Source organism: Watersipora subatra, chromosome 11 (genome assembly GCF_963576615.1).
Source record: "Watersipora subatra chromosome 11, tzWatSuba1.1, whole genome shotgun sequence".
NCBI classification, from domain to species: domain Eukaryota; kingdom Metazoa; phylum Bryozoa; class Gymnolaemata; order Cheilostomatida; family Watersiporidae; genus Watersipora; species Watersipora subatra.
Genome location: NC_088718.1, coordinates 39,435,626 through 39,463,171, shown reverse-complemented (window position 1 = coordinate 39,463,171; position 27,546 = coordinate 39,435,626). Strand labels below are relative to the sequence as shown.

The following is a 27,546-nucleotide window of genomic DNA, read 5'->3' as shown; positions in this document are numbered from 1 at the left end:
AGAAAATGTTTCCCAAACAGAATAGACAGGCTGGCATAAACAGTATGGCAGTAAATACACATTCGTCTAGCTTTTAAGCTGTTACACCAAAACTTATACATACCAAAAGCAGAAGTTCAAATTTCTTCTGGTATTATTTAAATATCGAGTACACTGTTCATAATATTAAGTCTGCTAGTCCGAGATTGATATCTCTATCCCAATATATAAATAAATTAAAATAAGCAACGCTCTGGAGCTGCGACAATGGCGTCAGACCTTATTGTGCAAACAATATTAATAAATACATGACTTTGTTAAAAACATAACAAGAGGAAGTCAGATTTTGCTGCAACGAAACTTCCTGTTCATCACTTGGATTTGAAAATCTCATACTTTCACTTCAAAATGGTTGGGGGTCAATAGAATAGATCACAGACATATAGACCTACTTGCTCTCTCAACTTCTGCTCATACTCTATCAATATCTTGTCATTTGAAGAGGTCAATGACTGACCGTCATCACTCTGTTTGCTTCTATGCGAAGCCCTAAATATAAAAGAATCTGATTGACCCCCTGTACTACTGTAGGTAAAGTTTCATAAATCAACAGTCAAAGAAAGCTTTATGGAACAGATTGCTGCCTACTCTGACAGCGATCGTAATCTAGATATAATCTAGTTGCGCAATTACAGTAAACACACGCAGTAGCCTTGATAAAACTATCTTCTGCTGTAGCATAGGCTTCCTGTTACGTTGATTTAATACTATGAAAATTGAAATTGTATATAAATAAAATTTGTGTAGTAGTATATATGTATACTGGTGTAGTAAATAATCATCCAAAGGACAATAACAATGAGCAATGCTAATAAAAAGTGCTTGAATTGAAGTACGGATCTACCGTATCTATATATATATATTTCTCAAAGTTTGTCGTGTGTCTGTGTATGTCCAGCTATAGCTATTAAAATCTTGGAATTAAAAATTCACCTTCTGATGGATTTGAACTCACGGAGATTGCAACCGCAAGTTTTTTATCCACACGCTCTACCACTGAGCTATACGAGGCATATTGACCATAGACATTATTATATACCATATAGCGTATGCACACGCTAAATGACGTATTATTTGATATTCTATGAATTTTATTAACTCTATGAAACACAATGCTTTAATGAGTATAGTTGTATGCATGAAGATACAAATCACTGACTGCATGCAGAGGAAAAGAATAAGATACATCTAGTCACGTACCGTGAAACCAACTGTCATGTGAACTAATCAACAGTATCCAAATAAGCAGTGACTGTAGAAGAGAACACACATACAAAAGGAAATGTGCTGTTCCATTGTTTACCTGTTACTAGCGCGGCGTAGCAGAGATCTAGAAGCTTCTGTATTTGGGAGAGGGGCTGTTATGCTTGGGTCCCCTAATTCAGCTTCAATGCCAAAAGAAGCGTTAGAAGCAGATGTAGATGGCAAGCTCTACAAAAGATGAAATAAATTATGTTGAACACATACATAGACATCATATTGTGGTATAATATTGTATTTTAATAAGACTGTGTTTTCTGGGTATTTTTTAACAAAGCAGGGGGCATTTTAATACTCAATACGAGCGCGTTTTCGTGGGAGTTGAGTTTACTACACAGATGCATAGCTAGTGGTTCCACGGGAATAGTATTCACTAAAAGAATGAATAGCTAGAGCTTCCATAGAAGTTGTATTCACTACCCGGATGTATATGGTCCCAGATGGGCATGGAAGTGTCTCATTGTGACTCTGCAAAGTTGAAGGACATATGCTAACCAAAAATTTCATCCTATTAAAGTTCATCAGACAAGTACAGTGACGTTCATTGGCAAGGAAGTTAAGTTAATTCAAATATCTCTTAACAGATGCAACCCACAATGCATTGCTACAAGTCAAAAGACTTGAAGACCCTGCGTTGAGTCAACTAGTTTAAACTAAGGTAGTTTGGATAGGTTGCGCAGTAACCCATTTTGAACATGACCCACTATTGTATCGATTTGTCCACAATAAGCTATTAATAAGCTAAACTTGAAATATAATTACAAGTAACATGAATAGCTGCTACATATTTATGAAATTAAATCCATTTGGAGATAATTTTGGGAAGCAAAATGATAAAATATTACATATAAAAGTTATTTGTAATCGAAGAATACTTATATCTAGCCTTTTTTCCGATTTCGCTCTTGCTAAATCATATCAACACAAATTTTCTATTTTTCTTAATCTTAGTTCATGCAAAATAAAAATGAGCCCTTTAACATATTCAAATACCTGGAGCATTTTATGGAGGGTAGAATCATTGTCACATCGGAGATCATTAGTTATTGAGCTTAAGTCAACTGGAGTATCTTTTTGGTCAGCGTGTACGGTGTCTGCAAGACCAGTGACATCATCTGAAGTAAACAAAGAGAAGTTATAAGTACTGCAGTTGAGATAATTTAGTTGAAACCCTGCTAGACGAAATAAACAACAGATAAAAATCCAATATAAAAAGGAAACGGAGAATTATGAGAAATTTCCAAGTTGTAAACTCCACAATGCCTACATAGCTTAGTAATGTACACTCCATTCTAATGCATGAGCAGTCGTAAAGTTAAAAACTTTCGGAGTTCAATTGAGTTTAGCAAACCTGAACACCTCAAGTGCCCCTCCTACAAGGAGATAATTCAAATTCAACCTTACAATGCTTTTAGATATGCTACAAGTAAACCTCAAATTTAAAAAAAATTGCAGTAGCTACTTCCCTGCTTATAGCAAATACTAGCATTGGACAACCACGTCAGGTAGAGACTGTTGACAGTGAATAAGAATATGTGTTGTGATTTATTGTTTGAAGTTAAAGATGAACTGGAATAAAATTTTTGACAATTTAATCAGAAAGTATCAGTACTTTTCTATCATTTGAGATTGTTTTTGATGTTTGCGATCTGATTGTTTCTAAATTAAAATCGACAAAACTTTATTGCAATTAAAAGCTAAAAACCGCGTGAAATGACGTGACTAGTTGCTATCGTCGATATAGTTGATATCAGCTATTTCATTCAAGTTGCAGCATTACAGGCCTTCATTCCATCAATCTCTTTATACCGCTATAGACGTCATAATCGTACTTTTGCTTAAATTGAGCGTTTTAATCACGATTAGGTTTTATCGATTTTAAACTTGAAACATCCTAAAAACATACGCAAATGATAGAAAAATACCGATACTTTCTGATAAAATCTACAAAAATCTTGTGTACTTTAATCTTTAAAGGCTGGAGCTTCAAGACCTCCCTGAGTATTTTTATATTTTGGTCTATGATAATAGAGCCGCTTTCATTGTAAACAATGCATTTGAAGTATGCTGTTTGCGTGAGTTCATTCACACACCATTAACAGAGTAACTATCTGGTCAATAACATTTCCTCGAAAAATGATATGGAAATGATAACTCCAAGTTTATAGATTCGCGTAGCAATTAAATAAATGCTTTATTGCGTAAAGATTCTGCAATTTACATTTTTGGATATTTTTTGTGCGTAGCTCTCTAGGGCATGCCTGAAAAATCCAGAAGCACTCCCTAAATGAGTCGAAGAAAGGATAAAATACTAGCCCGCAGCAACTATTATAAACGGAAATATAAATCAGGCAACCCGAGACAGCCAATCACCATCTCTGAACACCAGCTAATTACACTAGTCAACTAGACACTAGAAAATTTACTTAGTGTACTGTTAGACAGAACCAGTACACATAGTAAATCGATAAAAACTTGGTAATCAAAAAAGCTAGAAAATAGTCCTCATAAAGAACGAAACTCAATTTTATAGACTGAATAAATTACACAGAGCCTACCTGGTGCAGAAAGGAGAGTAGTGTTCGCTGTTGGGTCACCTTCAATGATAGTCATATCTCCTAACTCCTCCTCAGATATTGCCTCTGAATAACCAGATTTAAAAATGCTATTGAAACAAACCCCATTGCGGAAATCAGGTGAGACTACACACGAAATTACCTCGAATCTCCACAATTATTATTAGAAGAACCTACCACTAGCAGCCATGTTATAGCTCTCACAGAGCTGACCAGCTGGACAAAATATAAAGATAACAGTAACTAATAACACTATACATACAGAAAATAACTTTCAACACACTATCCATACATACCTATATTCATAGCTAACAAGACACGGTAGGCATACATGTACATACTCACCACAGAGTGTTGGTATAATATCTTTCTCAGCACTCTGCGCAATGTTCTCGCAGCTGAAGAGAATGGCATTGAGATGTGCAGCGCTGAGTGTAGCCGGTTTGTTAAACTCTTCAGAGGAACTTGTTGAACAAGTCTCATCGCACGAAGACTGTAATTAAATAAAGGTCAAGGTCGAGTTCTATATCAGCTGCGCGATGTGATGATCTTGGGAAGTAGCAATTAGCTTAGCATGATCGTTATTGATTGCATAAGCTAATAGCGAAGGTGTGATATGCATACCAAGGTGAGTGAGCAGAAAACACTGATCTTCCAAATAATTTCTTACGATTTCCACCTGATTAGCAAGGTTCAAAAATAATATTGAAATAATGAACAAAACACCGATTGCCAGCCAATCAGGATAGCAATGAATCGATCAGCACACAAATAATGTGTAATTAGCCAATCAGCGCAAGGATAACTCGCTAGCCAATCAGCGCAATGATAATTAGTGAGCCAATGAGCACAAGGCTAATTGGTTAGCCAATCATAACAGAGATGAATAAAAGAGTATGATTGAACGAGAAGCTATTTAGGGCCACACACAGTGAAAGATGAGTATAAACACGGCCGTGTTGGATGTGATGTCCACAACTGCAGCCTTGTAACCCTGCACACAGACTGGGTGAGCATCTTGGAATCAGTCACTACTTACTATACAGCATGTATTGGTACCAGACTCCACACAAAGCTGTCAATCACATGCTACAAGTTGTCAATGCCTGGCCTGTCGTCTCATGACCTACCTCATTGTGACTGGATTCTGGTATGGCTACATTTTGATCCTGAGATAGTAGATCCAGCCTTGATGGTTTTGATGCATAGGAACTATCAATATCAGGCAAGAGAGGATTTTCAGGAGCATCAACCGCTGTACGAGGCTGTTCTCTACTGTACAGACATGAATCACAAGATGGAAGATGCCAAGAGATTAGTAATACAATCTCTGTACAATCATAGCGATGACTTATTTTCAGAAGTGATACATACCGGTAAGTAAAACAAATTAAGGATTTTACAAGTATCACATGTATAAGTTTGAGCAAATAAATCGCTTTTTATATTTAGATGTTGCTTTTACTGACCTTCCGATACAACTGCGCTTATATCTTTAATAATTTCATAGTTAATAGCTTTATCTAAAAATAATTGAACAGATTTGGTGTTGCAGTTTTTCTTCAGCAATCAAAGACCTCGACTATAATGCGACAAGCACTGTTGAGTTGATACAAATAAAACTATAAGAGTGGTGGCTCGAGCATTTTACAAACTTTATGCAACAGTACTTTTTATATTTTTATTTCCGTGAAAAAGATTTTGGATTCGCTTTTTTTCGGACTGCCCTTCACACAATTTTAATCAAAATACTGCTAATTACAGATCTTACTGCCACCTTTACAAAACTTTCTGTAAGGGTTTTGAGTGAGAAAATAAAATGAATATTTGTTGTTTTCATATTTTCTTATTACAGCCAAGTAAGAGATTTTGCATTGCGCAGTTTCGTAAAATCTAAACAAGTTTAATTGAACATTTATGAATTTTGTACTATTTAATAACAACATACTATTACTCAATTTGATGGATATCAACACCCAAAAGACTTTCATTACTTAGCAATACATATTTGATGAATTAGGTATATTAATAACGCATGATAATAATAAAGACTGGTAATGAGATTTATATTTGACTATTTTAAATTTAATTTTACAAAGACTCAAAAAAAACATTGCCCATATCATGAAATGTTTAAGGTAACTAATCATGTCTTTGGTTACATCCCTATAACATTAATACTACGCATTTATCACTGACCTGTGCATCTAAGCTACTACTTGTGCGCGGTATGAATGTATCTACCGATGAGCTGCGTTACCTGAAAAGTTGAGGAAGTTCTGGCGGTGTCTGACCCTGTACTGGCTCCGTGTGTTCAGTGATTAGTCCGAGTGATGCGGATGTATGTAGGGGATGTTTGGCAGAAGACTCTAGAATAGCTTCATCAGGAGGAGAGGATAACTCCTTAGCAAACAACAATCGACTGTCTATTCTCGCAGCCTGACTGTGTCGGAGTCTATAACCATGCAAATACTAAGAATAGAATTCCAAAATGCCAAAAAATAAAATTTAAAACAATAAGAGTGGTTATGTATGGATGGAGCCTAAAATATCCTAATAAACCTGCCATCATCTCGTGAAAACATGAATACATTGCAAGAAAAAACCTGCGAATGCGGTAATGCTGCTAGAAAACAGCTAAGCTATCATAATGTGTGTAACTATTTGCTAACAGTTCGTGATGAAAAAAATCATGGAACATACTCATAACATGAAAAGGTTGACGGCTGGATATGAATTTACAGTATTTGAATGAATAACGAAACTGGCCACATGATTGAAGGCATCTACTGTAATTGGCTGATGACTGATTTACTTATTGACTGATTTGCTATAAAACTTACTTCATAGACACTGATACTCATAGACAAAACATGGGGTTGACCAAACATTTCAAAAGGTATGCTAATGATAGAGCAAGATGACAACCACAAATCAACTAAATGTGTAGACAACTACAAAGTATGGTTAATATTTGCGTTTAACTAAAATGATACTTTGTTGTGCTAATTTAGCAAACTTGACAATTGCCTTAGCATCTCAACAGAGATATATGAGCTGGCTGGAAAATAAGCAACACCAAGTCAAACTATTTTAGGTGAGGAGCAAATGTTTTGTGATATCCAAGACTTGAAGATTATAAGCACAATAACAAATATATTCTATTTCTTGTCATCGTATATCACAACCATATTGATTGATATAATCCACATAACAGCTAATAAAATTGTTGTTATTGTAACATCAAAAGAATTTTGATGTCGTTTCACTGTTCGACAGCAAAGTTCTTTTGAAGTCACGATAAAAAAAACCAAAACATATGGCTCTCGTGCAAGAGAATATTAAGCAATTACTATTACAAGCAATGCGATGATGTAGACTGTAGTGTGGTAATTAAGACTTATCAAAATTTGTGGTTTTATAAGTTAAATTTTAATGCTTTCCAAGTAAGACCAGTCAACACCCACTATAGTTAAACTTAGCAGAGTTCTTAATAATTTCGAATCTACGTACCTTTGTTACCGTCAGAAGCGATTGAAGGGTGTAAAAGTAAATATTAGAGCTTTTCTAAAAACTTTTCATGTTACAAATATTAATGGTAAAGCTATTTAATTTAATAAACTGGTCATTTTGCAGTGCAAAACTGGTCAAACGCACCATACTTGTTTCTGTGATAAATGCACAACATACAAAGGACGAAAGCATAGAGCTATCTACATGCTCGAGCAAAAACTGGATGGTAAAGCAAGCAAAGTTGTTAGCGGCTAACTAGTAGACTAAACTAGTGGAAGACTAGAACATGTACCATGCATGAGTGTTAGTTGCTGAGGGAGCAAAGAGCTGGAGAGGAAAATAACAAATAAAGACAAAAGGTTTACCCATCAGTCTGTTTTTTGAGTCTCAATTGCTTGCGATCGAGCGACATTGTTGAGTGGACCGTGAGGCTGAAAGTCGGAAAATTCTAGAAAACCTTTAGAGCTGCCAATTTAGGAGAGAAGAAGAAAACAACAGGACTCTTACTAGCAACTTGTGAACAGGTGGGAGAGAAATTTCAGCAGTTAAAGTTAAGGTTGAAATTAAAAACTTTAGTTTCCTGTGAAAAACTAAATCTTTGATATGACCTGAGTCTCTAGTGATGCAAAAGAAACTTGAGGTATCTGTAGGTAATCTGTTTAGGTATCTGTAGGTACTCTGTTTAGGTATCTGTAAGTAATCTGTTTAGGTATCTGTAGGTACTCTGTTTAGGTATCTGTAGGTAATCTGTTTAGGTATCTGTAGGTACTCAGTTTAGGTATATGTAGGTACCCTGTAGGTAACCAGCTTATTTGGTATTATCAACCTGAATTCGAGAGCAGGGAGTGACTTACTGTACATATTGTACTAGTATCATCATTGAGTTAGTTACAAGTTCACTCATTCTAAAGAGCAATAATCATTAAAAAAAATTGGCTAATAATTAAATAAACAGTAAGTTTTCAAATAGTATAGACTCAAAATAATACATTTTAACATTGATTTTATGGGACTTGAAAAAAATCTGTTACCTGCCAATGTTAATAAGTTCGCTTAAAATGTAACAAATAATACTGAAAATAAGAGAGATCAAACATTAAGTTTATTCATGTTAGCCTTAGTTCCCTAATAACTAATGTGCTTATGTTTTCATGACCAAGATCTCAGTAAACCGTTCAATTCTCAGCATAACACAAAATACCAATGGCTCATTAATAAGCGCTATAGAGAAAAACTTATAACAGTATAAAAAGATTTAGAAAAAGATTAAAAATATAATTTTAAAAAGTAGCCAATAAAGAGAGTTTTTTCGTTATTTCATCTCAGAGGTCAGCTATAGAAATGTAGGCTTGAAAATGAGGTTTGATCTGGCATTAGAGATATGACTATGCCCTGACATAGACGAGGCTTGATCTGGCATTAGAGATATAATTATACCCTGACATAGACGTAGACATAGACCCTGACATAGACGAGGTGAAGTTTAAACAAATTAATGTAGCTTATATATTTTTCAGTAGTTTTGATGTTATACTTATTATGTTTTCTGTTCAATTTTTACCTTTAGCCTCTTCACTTTCACTCATAAACTCTGATGCCACAAAATATTTCAAATTTTACATATAGAGAATTATTTTGGGTCTAAAATCAAAGATTTGCTTAAAATTTGCATCCAATGTTGGGAGCTTTGCATGCAAAAGCATTCCTCAGTAGAGGTGGGACTACCATAAGCTATCATGTTTACAATGTAGAAACTCAGTTCTTCATGGAGCTTTACACAATATTAGTAAACTATCTAAAATCTGCTAGCTGGAGGACTTACTATCTAGTACAGGGTTCAAGTAATTGTACCCCTTACCTGGGGGCAGTGAGAAGACCCTCAATGTCCCGCCCACCCAACGACTTCCTATTAGAGCCAACACTGAGAGATGATTGACTCTCAAGTTTTCCTATTTCTTTCAAAGAGCTATCTTTAGTACTTCCTGTTTTCCATTTTCTCTTTGGCATTCTAAGAGTACCAAACGATGAACTCTTGGTGATGGCCGGAGTGGAAAGAGTCTGAAACATGAAAAATGCAATTTCATTTTTGATGAAAATGAGAATTTTATTAACACATATTTTTAAATAATAATTTATCTATCCTAATAGGCTTACAGGCTAAAAACCTGGTTTACCAGCAAAATGCATATAAAAAGCACCAGCTTCCAGTATCTCTCGGCAGGATTACTGTGGGATTGTTAAAAATCTCATCATTGGTTCACTTTTTGATGGTAGAGTTTTGTATTTATTTCAATAATTTCATGAGCGTATCTACTTGTTTAAGTTGTTTACAATCATCAACTTGTTAAACTCTAAAAATTAAGGACAGGGTAACTAAAGAAGGAGTTTGGGAGTTGCTATCCCTTGTCATGGAAAAACAACAAATCTGACACCATTGAACTAGAAGAGCATTCAATCGCTGGTTTATACATAATTCCAGTCAATTTGAGTATGTAAGACAATGATTTACCTGACTGACAAAATTTACTAGCAACTAAAATACGGCTGATTCTCAATTCTCCAAACTTCATTTAATTTTTTCCAATGTTATTCATGTTTGCCTTTGCTGACCAGCAATAGAAATAGTAGAGAGGTTCACAGTCTGTTCACCATAAATTCTTTTCAAATTTGGTGAACATGTTAAAACTGTATTATTTGTAAAAAAAGTTTTATAGTTGTTGCGAATTATTATTATTATGTCAGAAAACAATATATTATGACAACAATAAAAAGAATCTGACAGGTATTTGTATTTTATTGTTGGTCGCAAAACTTTCATAAACCCTGGTACACTATGATGAACCATATAGTTTGAGTTAGAATTCTCAGTGAATAGGTTTATGATTTCCCTCTGTGTAAACGCGGCCACGTAGACACACCCGCAGACAATAATCATTATATGAGACTAGCTGTGCTACCCCGCATTGCCCGGGTAATAAAAAAGACTTTGGACAGAAAATTGATTTGTATTTAACATAAAACAACATTTGCCACTCTAACCTTCAAACTACATATCATGAGAAAAGTGTGATAATTGAAACGGCTCTATAAATCTCATGAAACATTCTGTGGTTTATGTTCAGGCTAGAGAGAGCTTAACACATGCTGGTACATACACTCTTTGTAGTGCTGATCTGGACTATCAGACCAGAATAGATAGAGGAAAGAAAGCTCAAGCAAGGTAAAGCGTTTAACTATGATTCTATTAAAACTCCACAACAATGTTGCTACACGCTGAGGCTACATGTCAGAACTAAAACTATTGTATTAGTATAATGACACACAAGTGTGCTTCCGGTTTCTTCTATTCTACTCAAGGTTGGCATAGTATTTCCCATGGCGGTTATTACCACCGGTTTTTACCGCCCTGGTAAAAAATTGATTTTTGTCCAAAAGTGGCAAAAAGCGGGAAAAACTAAAGAACCTCTTTTTTGACAAGTTGACTAATATTTAAGCAAAGAATAACAATACACTTATACCATTAGCTGTCATAGAGCTTCTTTATGAATCTTTAACAGTACACAGGCTAAAAAAGCGTATAACCTTTATACTTGGTTTATTTACTGAATATTGAATGAAAATACCAGATCACAAGATAATATTCGTTTATTTACATATATTAAATAGCAATATTGAATAAAAAGCAAAATTGATATGTGAAATATGGCAGTAAGCATAATACAACAATTAGAAAAGAATTGAAAAATGAAAACACACAAAGATAATGCCAAGTAGTCGAGACTGGTGAACTGAACAAACAGATTAGAGTATTGAGAATTGATTGTCTAAGAAAAGTTAATCCTTGTATTCGGCCGAATCATACCCTAAAGAAATTGTTTTTAGGTTTTGGTATCAAGCTACCAGTTTGGACGCTTTCTCTATTCCAAACCTGTTGCGTAGCTTGGTCTGCACTAAGAAAAAAGTGCTAAACAATACACGTCAAAACTGTTCTATTATTGGACTGTAAAAGGCTCATCGCTATTTAACGTTGGCCTGTATCTTGAGTGTCGATTTTTTTTTTAATTTTCCCACTTTTAAACACTATTTTATTTCCATTGCTAAATAAAATATGGAGTCACACAAGTAATTGTTTAGTCCAATTTTCCATTTTTATTAAATTTCATGTTTAGCAAAATATTTGGATGAAATATTCTGGCATTATAATATTTTCCAGCTGTTCTCGGTTTTTATCAGTTGTTCCCAGTTTTTACCAGTCGTTTCCGGTTTTTACCAGTTTTTCCCGCTGCCCTGGAAAAAGCAGTTTTTCCCATGAAAAATGCCAACCCTGATTCTACTTACGATGAGATGAGTGTGAAACACAGGTTTTGACCATTTTTCAAAAATTCAGGAAGCTTTGTCTTTTATTGGCAAATCTTATAAAGTTTCTTTTTTGTTTAAAATGAACTTAGAATTTAAGACATGGAGTGAAAATTGAAAAATGAATTTTATAGAAAATAAAATAATAGAACCAAAGACTTCAATTCTAGTATATCACAATTTTTTGTGACAAAAATGCAGAAACCAGCCAAAACCGTCGTCGTCACAATTCACAAAAAAAACAGACTGCATGATGAAAGATGCTAGTTGTTTACTAGCCCATCAACTAAATGGCATACAGTATGATATATCTCTCTAACTTGGTAAACAGAAGCTTATCTAATGAATTTGGACTACCTTGCTCACATTTAACAAAACCAGTAAATTTATTTTAACTAGCATTACCGCATCCAAGGATTGTCACATTAAAGATAATCTAGATTGCATCAGAGTTCGGGTGATGGTTTCTTCACTACACACTCTACTTGACATTACTCTACGAGCATAAGGTAAAATACAATATGGGCGTGTTAGTTTCTGTCTTACCATCCTTCTGGAAAGCCATGAGCGTGCCTAAAGGAAAACTAAGGATAAGGCATTCGGTATACTATTTGACAGTTAGTACTACATGCCATGAAAAATAGACTAGAATGGTAAAACATTCAAACTTTCAGTTCTTATGACAGCTAGAGAAAAGTGCTATGACAGCTAGATTGAGGCAATGCTCGAGTGAAGAAAGGCAGGATGACAGCTGGAGCTTGGTGATTTGCCAGGCAAAGTGAAATGTCATACCTAATAGGGAGGTGTCATGATAATAGGGTGTCATGTCAGTGTGAGATGACATGGGTGTCAATAATTGAGATCTGCAGTAACTGGAGAAGATGTAGTATTGTGACACCAGCCCGAAGGGTTTCGACAGGTGAAGAAAAGAGTGATAAGAACCAAAAGAAAAACTATCAGATAAAACAACTTATACAGCTGACAGAAGTAAATAGGTTTTTAGTTTAGGCTGACTATTGAGTATCTAGAAGACTAGAATATACCCTACGACCTGCATTGAAGTTTCTTATACAAAAAAAGTTCTGAATGAAAGTGTCTAGTAACAAATTCCAAGTATGCTAACACATACTATCAACGCTTGAACACGCAAAGGTAAATACAAACAGGCACAGGCTAAACCGTAAAATCCTTTCTAAGATTGATTAAGGCCTTAGACATTCGACCTGCTAACTTGTATTTGCGACTTACCAAGCATGTGTCCCTAAATTTAGCAGCATCATCGGCGCAAGTGAAATTAAAGCCCCAGTGCTTGCTGGTGAGAGCATCTTTTAGGTGGATGAAACTTTCTGTTGGCTGCTTCAGTTTTGTACCTTGGGAAAATAAAAGCAAACACTAATAGTTAAGAAAACAACTCACGCTGACATAAAGTTTGTATAAATGAACTCAAAGCTCATACATGTCAGTGCAATCAGATATTGGCTATCCATTGACTGGCATTACACGTTTAACCGAGCATATGAAATGACAAGCCGGTTTATTAATTCAGCCTTTCAAAGGGGATTCCTCACATTTGATAAGCAAACATAAGCTAGTAAACTTCTATTTTACCTCCAAACTCGGTAAACAAATAGAGAACTCCTATATTATGAACCAGAACTTTTCTGTTTGCAAATTAAGTTGCAAGAAACTCTTTCACTATTACAATGTACAATTAAGATTGAATATATCAGGGCTTTAAGTTTTAGTTTATATGATGCAGTTTTCTGCAAAAGTTTAAATATCTCAGTGCTACCAATAAGGTTACTTAATCTAAGGTAGATTCTTCATTTGCGATTTATAAATCTTTAAAGTGACAATAAATAAAAAGATAAGTAACAAATGAGTGTTGACTATGAAGGTGCATCAATTACAATCACATTCGCTCGCCACATGCTGGGTAAAGAAGATAATGTTAAACACAATACTGAGTATCTCAGCACAAAGCAGATAACTCCCAAGAGAGTTGAAGTCTATTAAAATTTAACATAATAAAAAGTGTGAAAGCCCTAGACAAATGAGCTATTGCACAAACTCAACATTTGCTGGTATCATGCTCATACATATATGTTGTGAGTTAATTGATTAATGGGTCAATGTGTGCAATAGTTAGACTGTTTCATAGTTGAAGCCATATATTGGTTCATGCTCAAAGTGGCAGTTTTGTTTTAGTTACACAACAGCGTTCATCACACAAGAGTTTCATATGTACAATAGTTTAAGTTTTATCAGAGTTTCAGTGGTACCAGATTTTGAACTGTACCAGAGTTTGAGTTGTGGCAGTGTTTGAGTTTTACCAGAGCTTGGGTTGTATCAGAGTTTGAGTTGTATCAGAGTTGAGTTGTACCAGGGCTTGAGTTGTACCAGAGTTTGAGTTGTACCATAGTTTGAGTTGTACCAGAGCTTGAGTTGTACCATAGTTTGAGTTGTACCAGAGTTTGAGTTGTACCAGAGTTTGGACTGTACCAGAGTTTGAGTTGTACCATAGTTTGAGTTGTACCAGGGCTTGAGTTGTACCATAGTTTGAGTTGTACCAGAGTTTGAGTTGTACCAGAGTTTGGACTGTACCAGAGTTTGTGTTGTACCATAGTTTGAGTTGTACCAGAGTTTGAGTTGTATCTTAGTCTGAGTCATCAAATAGGGTGAGTTGTACCAGAGTTGGAGTTATCTCATTGTTGTGAGTTATACTAGAGTTGAAGCTATCAAACAGTTTGAGTCAACCATCCTTCCGAATTATCAGAGTTACAAGACAGGTTACTGTAAGTTAATGATACAAAACACATTATTATGGTGTACCTGGTTGAATTATCTTGATATCACATATTTTCTCCACTTGACTGTTATAGGCTTTGATGTTATAGGTAGTGAGTGGATCATCACTGATACATGTTATACTAGCTGGAACCACATCTTCTGTTATTTTATACCATTGCAGATCTGCATCTGGAGTGTTGTCTTCCTTCACATTGAACAAGTCCACCCACAATCTAAATAATATCTTAAACTATGAGAGGCACATTGTCTAAAAGCAAAGAAAAGCACTAAAAGATATCAAGACTATTGAGTACTATAGACTAAAACACTAATCAAAATGCCAGTTTAAAACAACCTAATGCCCATAAACATTCATGGTCTGAAAAGAACTATAGTTTAAATAGAACAATAATTTAATAAAACTGCAAATCAATAGAGAGTCGTAGGCTGAAGGGAAACATAGACTAACGTAGAAGGTTAAAAGCTACTAGTTGCTTTAAAAGAATTGTTAGTTTAGGCCAATAGAAGCTCATAGTTTCAAGAGAGAGACGTAATATAAAAAGAGCCAAGACCAATAAATGATCACAGTTTGAAGAAAACCCTAGTTTGGGTTGTACCAATAGCTTGAGTTATACTGTAGTTTGAGTTGTACTATAGATTGAGTTATACTATAGGTTGAGTTGTACTATAGATTGAGTTGCACCATAGTTTAAGTTATACCGTAGTTTGAGCTAAGGTCAATGAAAGAAAATGGTTAAAAAATCACAGCCTAAAGAGAGTTAAGATGAATAAAAACACAAAATCTGACAAGAACATCTTCATACAAACAGCCATTGGCAAAAGAGAACTGTAGTGTAAAAAGTGTTTTGGTCCATAGAAAATCACAGAAGTCAACCAATGTCCAAAGAGAGTCAGGGTCTACAGAACCCACAGTCTGACTCGAGTCATAGTATAAAGTAAGATGGGGATCATACAAGCCAACAGTCTGAAGAAAGCCATAGTCTAAATTGAGCTCAAGCTAGTAATAACCCATAACCAGAAGCGAAATGTAGCCTACATAAAGCATAATGTAAAACAAAACGTCTAAAAAGCCGTAGTCAAGATAGAAATTGAACCAAAAACATGCGGCCTAAACAACGAAGACATAATCTATAGATGTTACAACACTAGAGAGCAGTCCAAGTTAGAAAGATAAACGAAACAGTTTTAGAAAAGGTGTCATAATGCCACAAAAGCTAGCAACTAAAAATCCGAACATAAAGCACAGCCATTCAATAAGTTATTTTCTCCTAATTATATTTAATTCTAACAGCGACCTTCAAACATGATTTGTTTTCTATGGCTAATAAAGGCCAATAAAGCCTAAAATGTCAAATCAGTTATAGCGCAAAAATTAGTGGGCTCATTGAAGAACTTAGTTATAGCAAGTACACCCTGATACACTAAAATACACAAAAACACATTTCTTAAAACTAAACGAAAAAAATAGAGGATAACTGTTTGTAGGTTAACAAAAGCAAACAATTCTAAAATCCCAAACAATAATGTGGAAATCATGACTAGAAACTGAGTACACCATTGATTTGTCAGTTTAGTTAAATTTGTACTAGAGAAATATAGCATGAAAGCTGATTCCTCTCCCTGCTATTATTTGAAGCTCAACTTTGCTGTCATTGGAGATCAACATATGACCAGTCGGCAATCTAGAACAAGCTAGCAATCGGAAGTGATTTTCCAAACTTGGCTAAAGTGTAATATTCTAAATGAATGCTGTAACAGAAAAGTTTTCATAATCAAAAAGTCACATGACCACCTAAAGGGGGAGATAAACAAACCCACCTGAGCACATGTTCTTTTTTAACATGTGGTGATGATTGATAGTTCGCAATGTCCTCAGAAGTTATCTCATCCGGGTTGGCAAGCTTGTTACCCATAATTCATCTTAAGTGGCTAACTTGCGAAACAAGTTACTGAAACACAAAATCATTTAATACAAGAGAAAATTCAACACTGCATATTTCTCCTATAGCAATTAAATGCGGAGTCTCAGATGTTTGTACACAAAACAGCGCAACAAAATTAAAAAACACTATAAAATTCCTCAATATTACATGTGGAATAATATACAATGATTGAGGCATAGCATTATTCAACTAGTACTAAACTCAACTCATAATCGTAGATACCATGCATCTTACATGTGCATGTAAGATTGCAATAATCACGCTTCTATGGCTAACTCATTTGTGCTTTGTTACAATGACATCTAGGAATTAGGTTTAAAACGATGAAAATTCTTTGCTGTGATAAGAAGAATATTGATGCAGTCACTACAAAGATGCCAGTATAAAAACAAACATGAAAAATGACACTATAATTCATATGACTTATCTAGACATGTAAGAGCTGTGTCTATCAACTTTAGGGTATCATAACAGAATCTATCTAGAATGAAATATCAATAACATTTGATATTGATATCAATATCAATAACATGTGATATTGATATCAATATCAAACCACTGAACCACAGGAGCAGCCGTGGTTCAGAGTTAGTGCACTGGCATATAACCAGTTCGAATTACAGAAGTACAATTGGTGGTGTTAGGAAGAGCGTACAGCCCCAATTACTCTTGTCCCAAACTCCATGCACAGATGGTCACAGTATATTTAGTTCAAGGACAAGTCTAGTTTGAAATATAGTGCTAAACATGCAGCAGAGAACTTAATTTTAAAAAACGCGATGCTTAAATGACTTAATTCTAGTTTGCAGAGAGAAACTCAGTCTTGTAGAATAACATTGGGTGTCGTACGAATATGATACATAATATGAGTTAAAACAGTTTCAAACTAAACTTATGAACGGTGGCAGTCCCATCACGTGATTGATGGTTTTGAGATGATAGGTACCAAACTACCCAATTTATGCATGTCTGATAACTCCCATTTTGTGGTTCATTAGGTGGAACATTAAAAAAACTCTTTTAAATCACTGTAATGTTAGCATGACGGTATAGAATCAGCTGGACTCAATGTAGACAAGTTGAGATGATGACAAGATTGTCAACTTTAAAAACACATTTTTTCAAGTAACTCAATAATTCCTGATTTCTGTCTTCTCATTTTTTTTCAGCATGTAATGAAAAACATAAGTTCTTTGATGATTATCAATGCCTATAGAAAGTTATGCAGACATGAGATACTTATATATATATAGAAACTTGTGAGTTTTCCGTCCTGAAAGCTTAAGACACCACTTCACCAGAACTAGTGTGCAAACTAGTGTGCAAACTAGTGTTGCTACTACTTGTTAAATTATATTTGAACTTTAGCAGTACGTTTTTTACTACAGAACGCTACAAACTACAGAACGTTTTCAGTTTTACGAGGAAACAACAATAAAGATAATATGCCTGACAGCGTTACGATTCTACAAACCTGATGATTGTTTAATAGTAAACACAGCAACCAGCAAGTTCAGTCTATCCTTTTCATAGTCCCACAGTAAGTGTGGGACCTGTGAGCAGAATGCAGTGATAAAATATTGGAATGTGAGGGTTTTGTTTTAGGAACAATGGATTCGTTGTGTTTGTATGAATGGGTTCATGCAACTGAGAGATCTGATAGTAATCATAGGCAGCATCAAAGAAATTCACAATATTGATGCTGCCAAACAATAAATGCAGTCTGGGACTGAGGGATTGAATAGATGGCGAACAAATATAGAAGTTAATCAAGTATTCCCCTCCGTACAAAAGAGTCAATCAAGTAGTGTACTTGAATTTGTCTGAAAATAGTTACTATTTGCTGGGCAATTATATCCTCTTTTTGTATTTTGTGTACTAAAGTATGTAAAACCATGTCCCATTTGAACTTACTATATCAATTATTACAAAATATAGCTACTCCTAGATTATAACATGCATGAGTATAGAGAATCTATTCATGCATGCTAAAAATAAATTTGAGTAAAAGTTACCAAAATGGTTAAAGCATTTTACTACGAAATAGTAAGTCAATGACAAAAATTCTATATAGTTCACGAGCCACAGCTATTAACATTAAACAACAAAGTAGAAATGATATCGTCATGTGGACAAGCACGAAAGCACAGATCGGGTCACATTACATGAATTCTGTTGTCGTACAACATTCCTTTATAGTGTCTTCTAATCCTACCTATTTATTCTAAACCTATAATTGCTTAGTTTGTATTTATACATTTTACCAACCTTTGGTCACTTTACCTGAAGAGTGAACCTACTATGCACAAAACTCTGGAGTAGTAAAATGCTTTAACCATTTTGGTAACTTTTACTCAAATTTTATTTTAGTCAGCTCTAGTTTTACTATTGAGACCTTTTTCAAACAATGTGATAATCCTTCATATTCATGCATGCTATATATAATATAGAAGGCATTCTATATTATATATAGCGTGTATATTGCATGTTTCATATTATAAATATACACCTCTATTAAAAAATGACACTTTTTCAATGTTTGTCTGTCTGTTAGTCCGCATTAATGCTATACACAACTGCGTAAACACTATGTTTTCACATTTTTTGTCTAAATTCATCCAAACTACACACATAGACGCTGGGTGACTATCACAAGGTCGCTAAAATATTTGGTTTCAAAACTCCATCTGGTTTCCGAGAACCAGCCTCTTAAACACCCACCTGCAGGCTATCTAATTCAAGATGGCAGAAACCACCAGACATCGTCAGACTTACTGCTAGTGAAATATATAGATATACGCACTTGCTGTGTTACCCGCTGCTGCCTGGGTGTTACAAATCAGCTTATAAACAATGAGAGGCAATGAGAGTTGCCTGCTACTTGCTATTAGCCTGGCACATTGCCAATGAATAATTTTAGTAAGCCTACTAATAAGAGCCACCCCTATCCATGAGGTTACGCCGTAACGGAAAGTGGTAGCGTATTTGCTCCCATCAAGCTCATGTGGCTGAATTGGTAAGGCAGTCGGACTGGCCAACGGGAGGCTCCGAGATCAAATCTTGTTCGGTGCGGATTCTTTATGCTAAGATTTTAATAGCTATAGATGAACATATACAACGACGGACGAAAACACAAACTTTGAGAAATATATACATATAGATAAATGGCTGATAACACAATGAATATGGTATAAGTAAAAGATGCCGTATTTTCAATATATGCACCCAAAACTGAACACTGACCATGACTTAGCTTTGGAAAGATTCCTTGTCTATGACTGATAAATAATATTATTGTCTTGATTTTAAACTATACAATGCCTTTGAAAATTTTTAAAACTTGCTGATCATATTAAATTCAACCTCACAGTTTTGCGCGCAACAGCAACATATAGACTAATACAGCAACATGATTGGTTGCTTTCAGTTGATTCAGTAAACAACTACACATGGCATGTCTTTGTTACACCAGATGCTGGTTAACAAATAATGATGAATCAGCACTTCCGGATGCATAGAAACACAAAACATGTCAGAGATTAGCAAACATTGTATTTGATTAGCTAATGTAGCCTTTCGTTCATTTTGATGCATAGAAATATCTATTCAATTATCGCAACTTTAATACTAGAACTAAGGTAGCTAGACGCCTTAAATATGATGTTAATTCAACCAATTTTACTGAGGCTTGTTGACACTCAAGAAGAAGTTGGAGTTAACGGAAAAAATCTGTTACACTCAACTCACTGGTTTAGCGCTTTGGAAAGTTCTCTTTTTAAGCCTGTAAATAATGAAAACCTCTGATATTTTAACTATTGATAAATTGCATAAATATAAGTTGCTTATTCAAGCCCATAAATTATTTTACTCAAAATGTGATCCAGCACTACCATTTTATAATACTCGTCATCAATTACTTTCTCTTCCCGTACCTAATCATCTAACTTTAGCCGGTCAACGATCCTCAAACTTTGCAACACCTGCGCTGTGGAATCGACTACCTAATTCAATAAGATCAATAAAATGTCTCGGTAAATATAAGGTGGAATTGAGGCACCATCTCCAGTCTGGAGAGTGAGTGTTACGGTCTGGTTTTTGTGCTGCTGACTCGGGCTCGCGTACCACTGGCTTTGCCATTTCGCAATGGGCCCCATCATCATTTCTTACTTATTGTTATTTTTTTCACGCATTGGTTAATTATATTTTGTCTCGAGTATTAATTCAATTGTGTAATCTTTAAAGGTGAAATAAAACACACACACACACACACACACACAAAAGAAAGCAAACAGGCAATTGGTACTGTTAGTCATTGAGACAGATGTCTAAATGAGAGACTAATCTCAGCAATTCTCTTTACCAAATTCTTGAATTTCAGAAAAAAAACTCATCCAATAGCAAAACCAACATGTCCTTAAAAGCTCAAACTTTAAACAATAAAGGTATGTTTATACCGGAACAATTTATTGGAGCTGTTTGTTTTTGCCAAAAGAGTCGAAGTTGGCAAGACTTTTAGTCAGTTTACAAGTTGAAATACATTTTTACAGACTTTACACCATACCAAATTAAACTTCGAATATAAAAAATTGGGTCACTTTTTTAACCGATGAAATACAACGATATTCATTTCATTCGCTTGTATTTTGGCAATATTAGCTTTGAGAGATATTATTGGTCTATATATTGTACTATAAAGATATAGAGATATATATTGTGCTCCGTCTACGATGGCCATCAATTCGAACAAACATGTATGCATCATTTAACCGATCTTGTGTTGCTGACTGGAACAAAGTTGTTTTTACAAAAATTTTCCATTTTACACCAAACAGACTCTGTCGATGCGTAAACAATTCCGATAATCGTTCAGGTGTAAACGCAACTTAGTATTTATGTAATCTGAGTGTCAAATAAAATAAATACCACAAATAAAAGCGAGAGTATCGTTTGATTATTTATATACAACCACATCGTCACACAAAATACCTTCATCTCATACGCGCGTACAATATTGTTATCAAGTCGATGGAAAATAATGGAACATAGGATGCTTTTAAAGCAATGAGTTATGGATCAATACAGGTCGCATAGCTGATGAAAACATAGATATGATCAATAATCTTTTTCAAAAAGAAGAAATAAGTCTAATAATATCGCCTATTGTCTGAGTTCGTGCAAACGCAAGATCATACAATAGACAAGCTCAAAGGAATATGGACACCCCACCTGGATGTGAGGGACAATTAATCAGCCAGCACGAAGCATAAGCTGATTCTGAAAGTGTCTTCGGGGTACAACCATTAGGCATTCTATACACTACACAAAAATAGCTCTAGACTTGCAAAGTTATGTTGGTTTGCTGAATAATCTGACTAATACTACTAATCTGCTTTAACAAGCAACATTATAAATTGCCTTAAAAGTTATGAATTTTGACACAACAATAACAAAAAACTGTATTACATAAAAAATGCTGTCTTAAAATAAACTGACCACTGAGAAACTGTTAGAACCCTAATGACAATATCAAGTACACTACAGACACTAGTTTAGATGATAAAACAGAATTCACTTCTGATAAATTTCTGTGCCCAAACAAATTTTCTAAAAAGCGTTTCAAGTGGTAACATTTAAAACCGGACTTGAGTCTAATGGAAATAACATTATGGTATCATGTTAAAAGCTCACTGACTGTACAAATTTTTAATACCGACAGTTTTTAACCCATGTGAAAGCAAAAGACGACACAAAAAATACAAAGGCTTGGTATTGGAGATTGTCTTCTATTCATAACAAATTCAATCAAAACTGATAACTCCCAACATATACATCTAACACTAACATAACTTCTAGTAATTTAAACATTGTTTGCACAAGCGTTTTGAAATAACTGCAAATTTGGTCAATTATTGACAGAACTAAAACTGGGTTTGATATGAATTCCTACATAGTATGAGTTATAACAGCTTCAAACTAAACTTGTGCATTGTCCATAGTATGAGTAATAACAGCTTCAAACTAAACTTGTGCATTGTCCATAGTATGAGTAATAACAGCTTCAAACTAAACTTGTACATTGTCCATAGTATGAGTAATAACAGCTTCAAACTAAACTTGTGCATTGTCCATAGTATGAGTAATAACAGCTTCAAACTAAACTTGTGCATTGTCCATAGTATGAGTAATAACAGCTTCAAACTAAACTTGTACATTGTCCATAGTATGAGTAATAACAGCTTCAAACTAAACTTGTGCATTGTCCATAGTATGAGTAATAACAGCTTCAAACTAAACTTGTGCATTGTCCATAGTATGAGTAATAACAGCTTCAAACTAAACTTGTGCATTGTCCATAGTATGAGTAATAACAGCTTCAAACTAAACTTGTGCATTGTCCATAGTATGAGTAATAACAGCTTCAAACTAAACTTGTGCATTGTCCATAGTATGAGTAATAACAGCTTCAAACTAAACTTGTGCATTGTCCATAGTATGAGTAATAACAGCTTCAAACTAAACTTGTGCATTGTCCATAGTATGAGTAATAACAGCTTCAAACTAAACTTGTGCATTGTCCATAGTATGAGTAATAACAGCTTCAAACTAAACTTGTGCATTGTCCATAGTATGAGTAATAACAGCTTCAAACTAAACTTGTGCATTGTCCATAGTATGAGTAATAACAGCTTCAAACTAAACTTGTGCATTGTCCATAGTATGAGTAATAACAGCTTCAAACTAAACTTGTGCATTGTCCATAGTATGAGTAATAACAGCTTCAAACTAAACTTGTGCATTGTCCATAGTATGAGTAATAACAGCTTCAAACTAAACTTGTGCATTGTCCATAGTATGAGTAATAACAGCTTCAAACTAAACTTGTGCATTGTCCATAGTATGAGTAATAACAGCTTCAAACTAAACTTGTGCATTGTCCATAGTATGAGTAATAACAGCTTCAAACTAAACTTGTGCATTGTCCATAGTATGAGTAATAACAGCTTCAAACTAAACTTGTGCATTGTCCATAGTATGAGTAATAACAGCTTCAAACTAAACTTGTGCATTGTCCATAGTATGAGTAATAACAGCTTCAAACTAAACTTGTACATTGTCCATAGTATGAGTAATAACAGCTTCAAACTAAACTTGTGCATTGTCCATAGTATGAGTAATAACAGCTTCAAACTAAACTTGTGCATTGTCCATAGTATGAGTAATAACAGCTTCAAACTAAACTTGTGCATTGTCCATAGTATGAGTAATAACAGCTTCAAACTAAACTTGTGCATTGTCCATAGTATGAGTAATAACAGCTTCAAACTAAACTTGTACATTGTCCATAGTATGAGTAATAACAGCTTCAAACTAAACTTGTGCATTGTCCATAGTATGAGTAATAACAGCTTCAAACTAAACTTGTGCATTGTCCATAGTATGAGTAATAACAGCTTCAAACTAAACTTGTACATTGTCCATAGTATGAGTAATAACAGCTTCAAACTAAACTTGTGCATTGTCCATAGTATGAGTAATAACAGCTTCAAACTAAACTTGTGCATTGTCCATAGTATGAGTAATAACAGCTTCAAACTAAACTTGTGCATTGTCCATAGTATGAGTAATAACAGCTTCAAACTAAACTTGTGCATTGTCCATAGTATGAGTAATAACAGCTTCAAACTAAACTTGTGCATTGTCCATAGTATGAGTAATAACAGCTTCAAACTAAACTTGTGCATTGTCCATAGTATGAGTAATAACAGCTTCAAACTAAACTTGTACATTGTCCATAATATGAGTAATAACAGCTTCAAACTAAACTTGTGCATTGTCCATAGTATGAGTAATAACAGCTTCAAACTAAACTTGTGCATTGTCGCAATCAGACCGCATCTAGTGGTTCTGGAAGAATAGGTACTGAAATATCAAACTTATCAAAATCTGATAACTCACATTTAGTGGATAACTAAATGTAACATTAAAAAAATGTTCTCCAAAGTACCGTAATGCTGGTGTGACGTTATAGGCTGGACTCAATATGGACAAGATGAGATATTTTTATACAAAAATTTTCAAATTTATGAGTTTTACATTCTGGAAGCTTGTGACTAGTGAGCTAGCATTGCTACTGCTTGTCTTTACCATATAAAGCCCACTAAGGGTATGATGGTAGTGGAGTGAATTCTAAAACTTCAAATACTTTTTATATCAAACAAATGCAGCATTATTGGGGCACGACATTGTTGTATATGCAGGTGTTTCTCGTGCGCCTCGACTATGTTACAACAAATTGGACAAAGGAAACCAGATAGGCTTTAGGAGGCAAAACTTCTCACACAGGCTTGCAGGATTATATAGCTTTCTCAGCTCATTGAGGTCCATAAGAATATATATACATGGGTGTATTGGAAAGTGTTCTTCTTCCTGCTTCTAGCTAGTGAACACGGAGTGACTGCTTATAAAACATGGCATCGTAGGCAAACTTAGTTTGCAGGGAAAGTGATAGTGTTGCCAGTGTTTAGTGCTCGAACTATCGCGTGGACATTCAAGAATGGTGTAAGGATAAGTGATACAGTGTTAAGTGTTTAATATTCGAATAGTTGAGTTGACATTCGAGAGTGTTGTGAAAATAAGTGTTAAGTGATTGTGTTACAGGAATTAGCTGCCTATTCGTTTCAGGAAGAGCAAGGGTAAGAGTTTGTGTACTTTTGTGGGGTGATCGTAGTAGAGGCACTTTCGTTATTTTTAACGATGGCTGCATTAAGATTTAATGTTGATGATTTCCCTAGGTTAGTTATTAACCTTAGTGATGTAGCCAATTCATATAAGTCTTGGTTAACAGAATTTTGCTATGCGTAGAACTTACCACTCTGCAAAAGGGTAAGGCTGAAGGAGGTCAGGATAATTTTAGAGTTCGCATTAAACTGCTTGCGTTATTGAGTGCTATCGGTAAGAATGGCTGTGAGGCTTTACAATCTGTAGGATTTAGTTTAGAGTCGCTAGATTCTACTTATAAGCAGGCCATGGAACACCTAAAAAGAATTTATGATAAAGAAGAGACAGTAAAAGTAAAAAACAATAAAATTCGTCACTTGTTCTCAAGCATGTGATGAAAATGATTACATGTTAAGAGTTGAGAAACTAAGCAGGAATTTAAACTTTGGTGGGGATGATAACAAAAAAAACGTTGGTCTTGATGCAAGTTTCTTGCATCAATTGATGCAAGAAAGGGATTTAGATTGGGCAAGGTTATCTGATACTCTCAGAGCTAGACAACTCGCTCGTGATTTAGAAGCGGTATTAAAAGATGCTAAGGCTAAAGCTAGTGGTACTGAGGTTTCAGATGTAGCGGTCATTGTTTCTGGAAATCTAAAAATAAAATTGGAAGCGCTAGTCGTTACTCTAGTAAAGGTGCGCAAGTTCATAGAATTTCTCAGAAGGAATGTAAGGACTATTATGATAATATGCCTAAGAATAGGTACCCAAGCTTGGGTGTAGATTTTCGAGTCATGAGTCTACTAGATATGAATGTAGGAGCCGATATAGAAACTCTAGTCGGTCTCCTAGAAATTATAGTGATGATAGAGATAATTGGCGTACTAGATCTATGAGTGAACTTTCACCTATGAGTGATAAATGTCACAACTGTGGTAGTCAGCAGCACCACCACTTTGCAGTTGTCCTGCTTCTAGGTGCTTTACTTGCAATAGGAAAGGTCATACTAATATTCACTGTGCTAGGAATAATTTTGGGGACTCTCCGAGACCAGATCTTAGCAGGTACCGCTACGATAGAAGTGACAGTAACGAAAGTGATAAGAGTATGGACAAAGGTTCAGGCAAAAAAACAAGGACTACACATGTTCCCATCATCTTAGTAGGAGTGTGAGGTTTTCTTCATCTGGTCCTAAATGACTAGATGATAATATAGTAAGAACTTTAAAGGTAAATGGTATAGAGGTTGAATTTGTGCTTAATACAGGTGCTGAAGTTTCAACAGTTCCCGAAAAACAGCCAACAAGTTAGATATACAGTTAGGAGTGCCATCAACTGTTTTGACTGCAGTAGATAGTTCTGAGTTAGAGGTAGTCGGTAAAACAGATGTTTAGTTGAGAAGTAGAAACAGATCTATGGTCACTGAGCTTCATGTTATAAAAGGATTGAGCAAAAACCTTTTGGGCATAAATAGGTTTAGGCAGCTGAAATTACTGGCTGTTTTAAGTGCATTATGTACGAAAGGTTTTAAGACAGTTACATTGTTGCCTCCTAGACCTATTACTGTTGGTCTATGTTGGCATCTTCCAGATGATGGCAAGTTGCAAAACTTGACGAATAAATCTGATAGAAAAGGTAAAGGTTCCAGAGATGGGAAGGACAGGAATTAAGGCTGACCAAGAAAGGTATCAATGAAGCATAGTACCATCTCAGAAGAAGCTGGCCCACAAATAAGAGTGCATGCTCGTAGCACCAGCAATGCAGAGCAGCTCAGGGTAAGCTGCAACCTGTTTGGAATCAGGTGATCAGTTTCCTTAATAAGGTTCAGTCAGTTTTCATGTCACGTGAGGTCATCCAACAACATAAACATGCCTTGCGAAATGCAGGTCGAGGATTGAGAAACAGCATAAGAAAGGTATTGCAGTTTAGATGTCAATGAGTGCCAGCTCCAGTTAGAGATAGAGAACGAGCAGGAGTTCAAGGATGTCTTGGCAAACTTGGGTACCCTGAAGGACAAAATTCTGAAGGACGCTAAGCTACCTGCTACTCAAGTTAAGGTAAAGTTACCTACAGACAACAAGCTGTCTGTTAGCGGGAAGGCTCACTTAGCTCCACTCACCTCAAATCAGGGAGGTGCAGAGAATACTGTTTCGACAGCAACCTGTACTAGCTGCGAGGCTAGTAAGGCTCAAACAAAACCTCCTGCCAACAACTAGCTGTCTGTTGGAGGGGAGGCTCACTTAGCTTCCCACACCTCAAATCAAGGAGTTACAGAGGATGCTGTTTCGGCACCAACCTGTACTAGTTGTGCGTCTAGCCATGCCGAAACAG

At 35.2% G+C, this 27,546-nt stretch overlaps 1 protein-coding gene across 1 annotated transcript in view; it reads right to left on the bottom strand.

The window, feature by feature from the left end:
• LOC137408056 (protein still life, isoform SIF type 1-like) overlaps positions 1 to 16,468 on the bottom strand; it is a 51,108-nt gene extending 34,640 nt beyond the window's left edge. Inside the window, exons 1-11 of the mRNA XM_068094444.1 lie at positions 16,374 to 16,468; positions 14,577 to 14,767; positions 12,993 to 13,114; positions 9,247 to 9,446; positions 6,136 to 6,330; positions 5,006 to 5,150; positions 4,221 to 4,368; positions 2,293 to 2,321; positions 1,343 to 1,470; positions 634 to 645; positions 432 to 528 (exon numbers count right to left, since the gene is read on the bottom strand). Coding sequence (XP_067950545.1) covers positions 432 to 528; positions 634 to 645; positions 1,343 to 1,470; positions 2,293 to 2,321; positions 4,221 to 4,368; positions 5,006 to 5,150; positions 6,136 to 6,330; positions 9,247 to 9,446; positions 12,993 to 13,114; positions 14,577 to 14,767; positions 16,374 to 16,468 — 1,362 coding nt within the window. The remainder of the gene's footprint in view (positions 1 to 431; positions 529 to 633; positions 646 to 1,342; positions 1,471 to 2,292; positions 2,322 to 4,220; positions 4,369 to 5,005; positions 5,151 to 6,135; positions 6,331 to 9,246; positions 9,447 to 12,992; positions 13,115 to 14,576; positions 14,768 to 16,373) is intronic.
• Between the last annotated feature and the right edge of the window lie 11,078 nt (positions 16,469 to 27,546).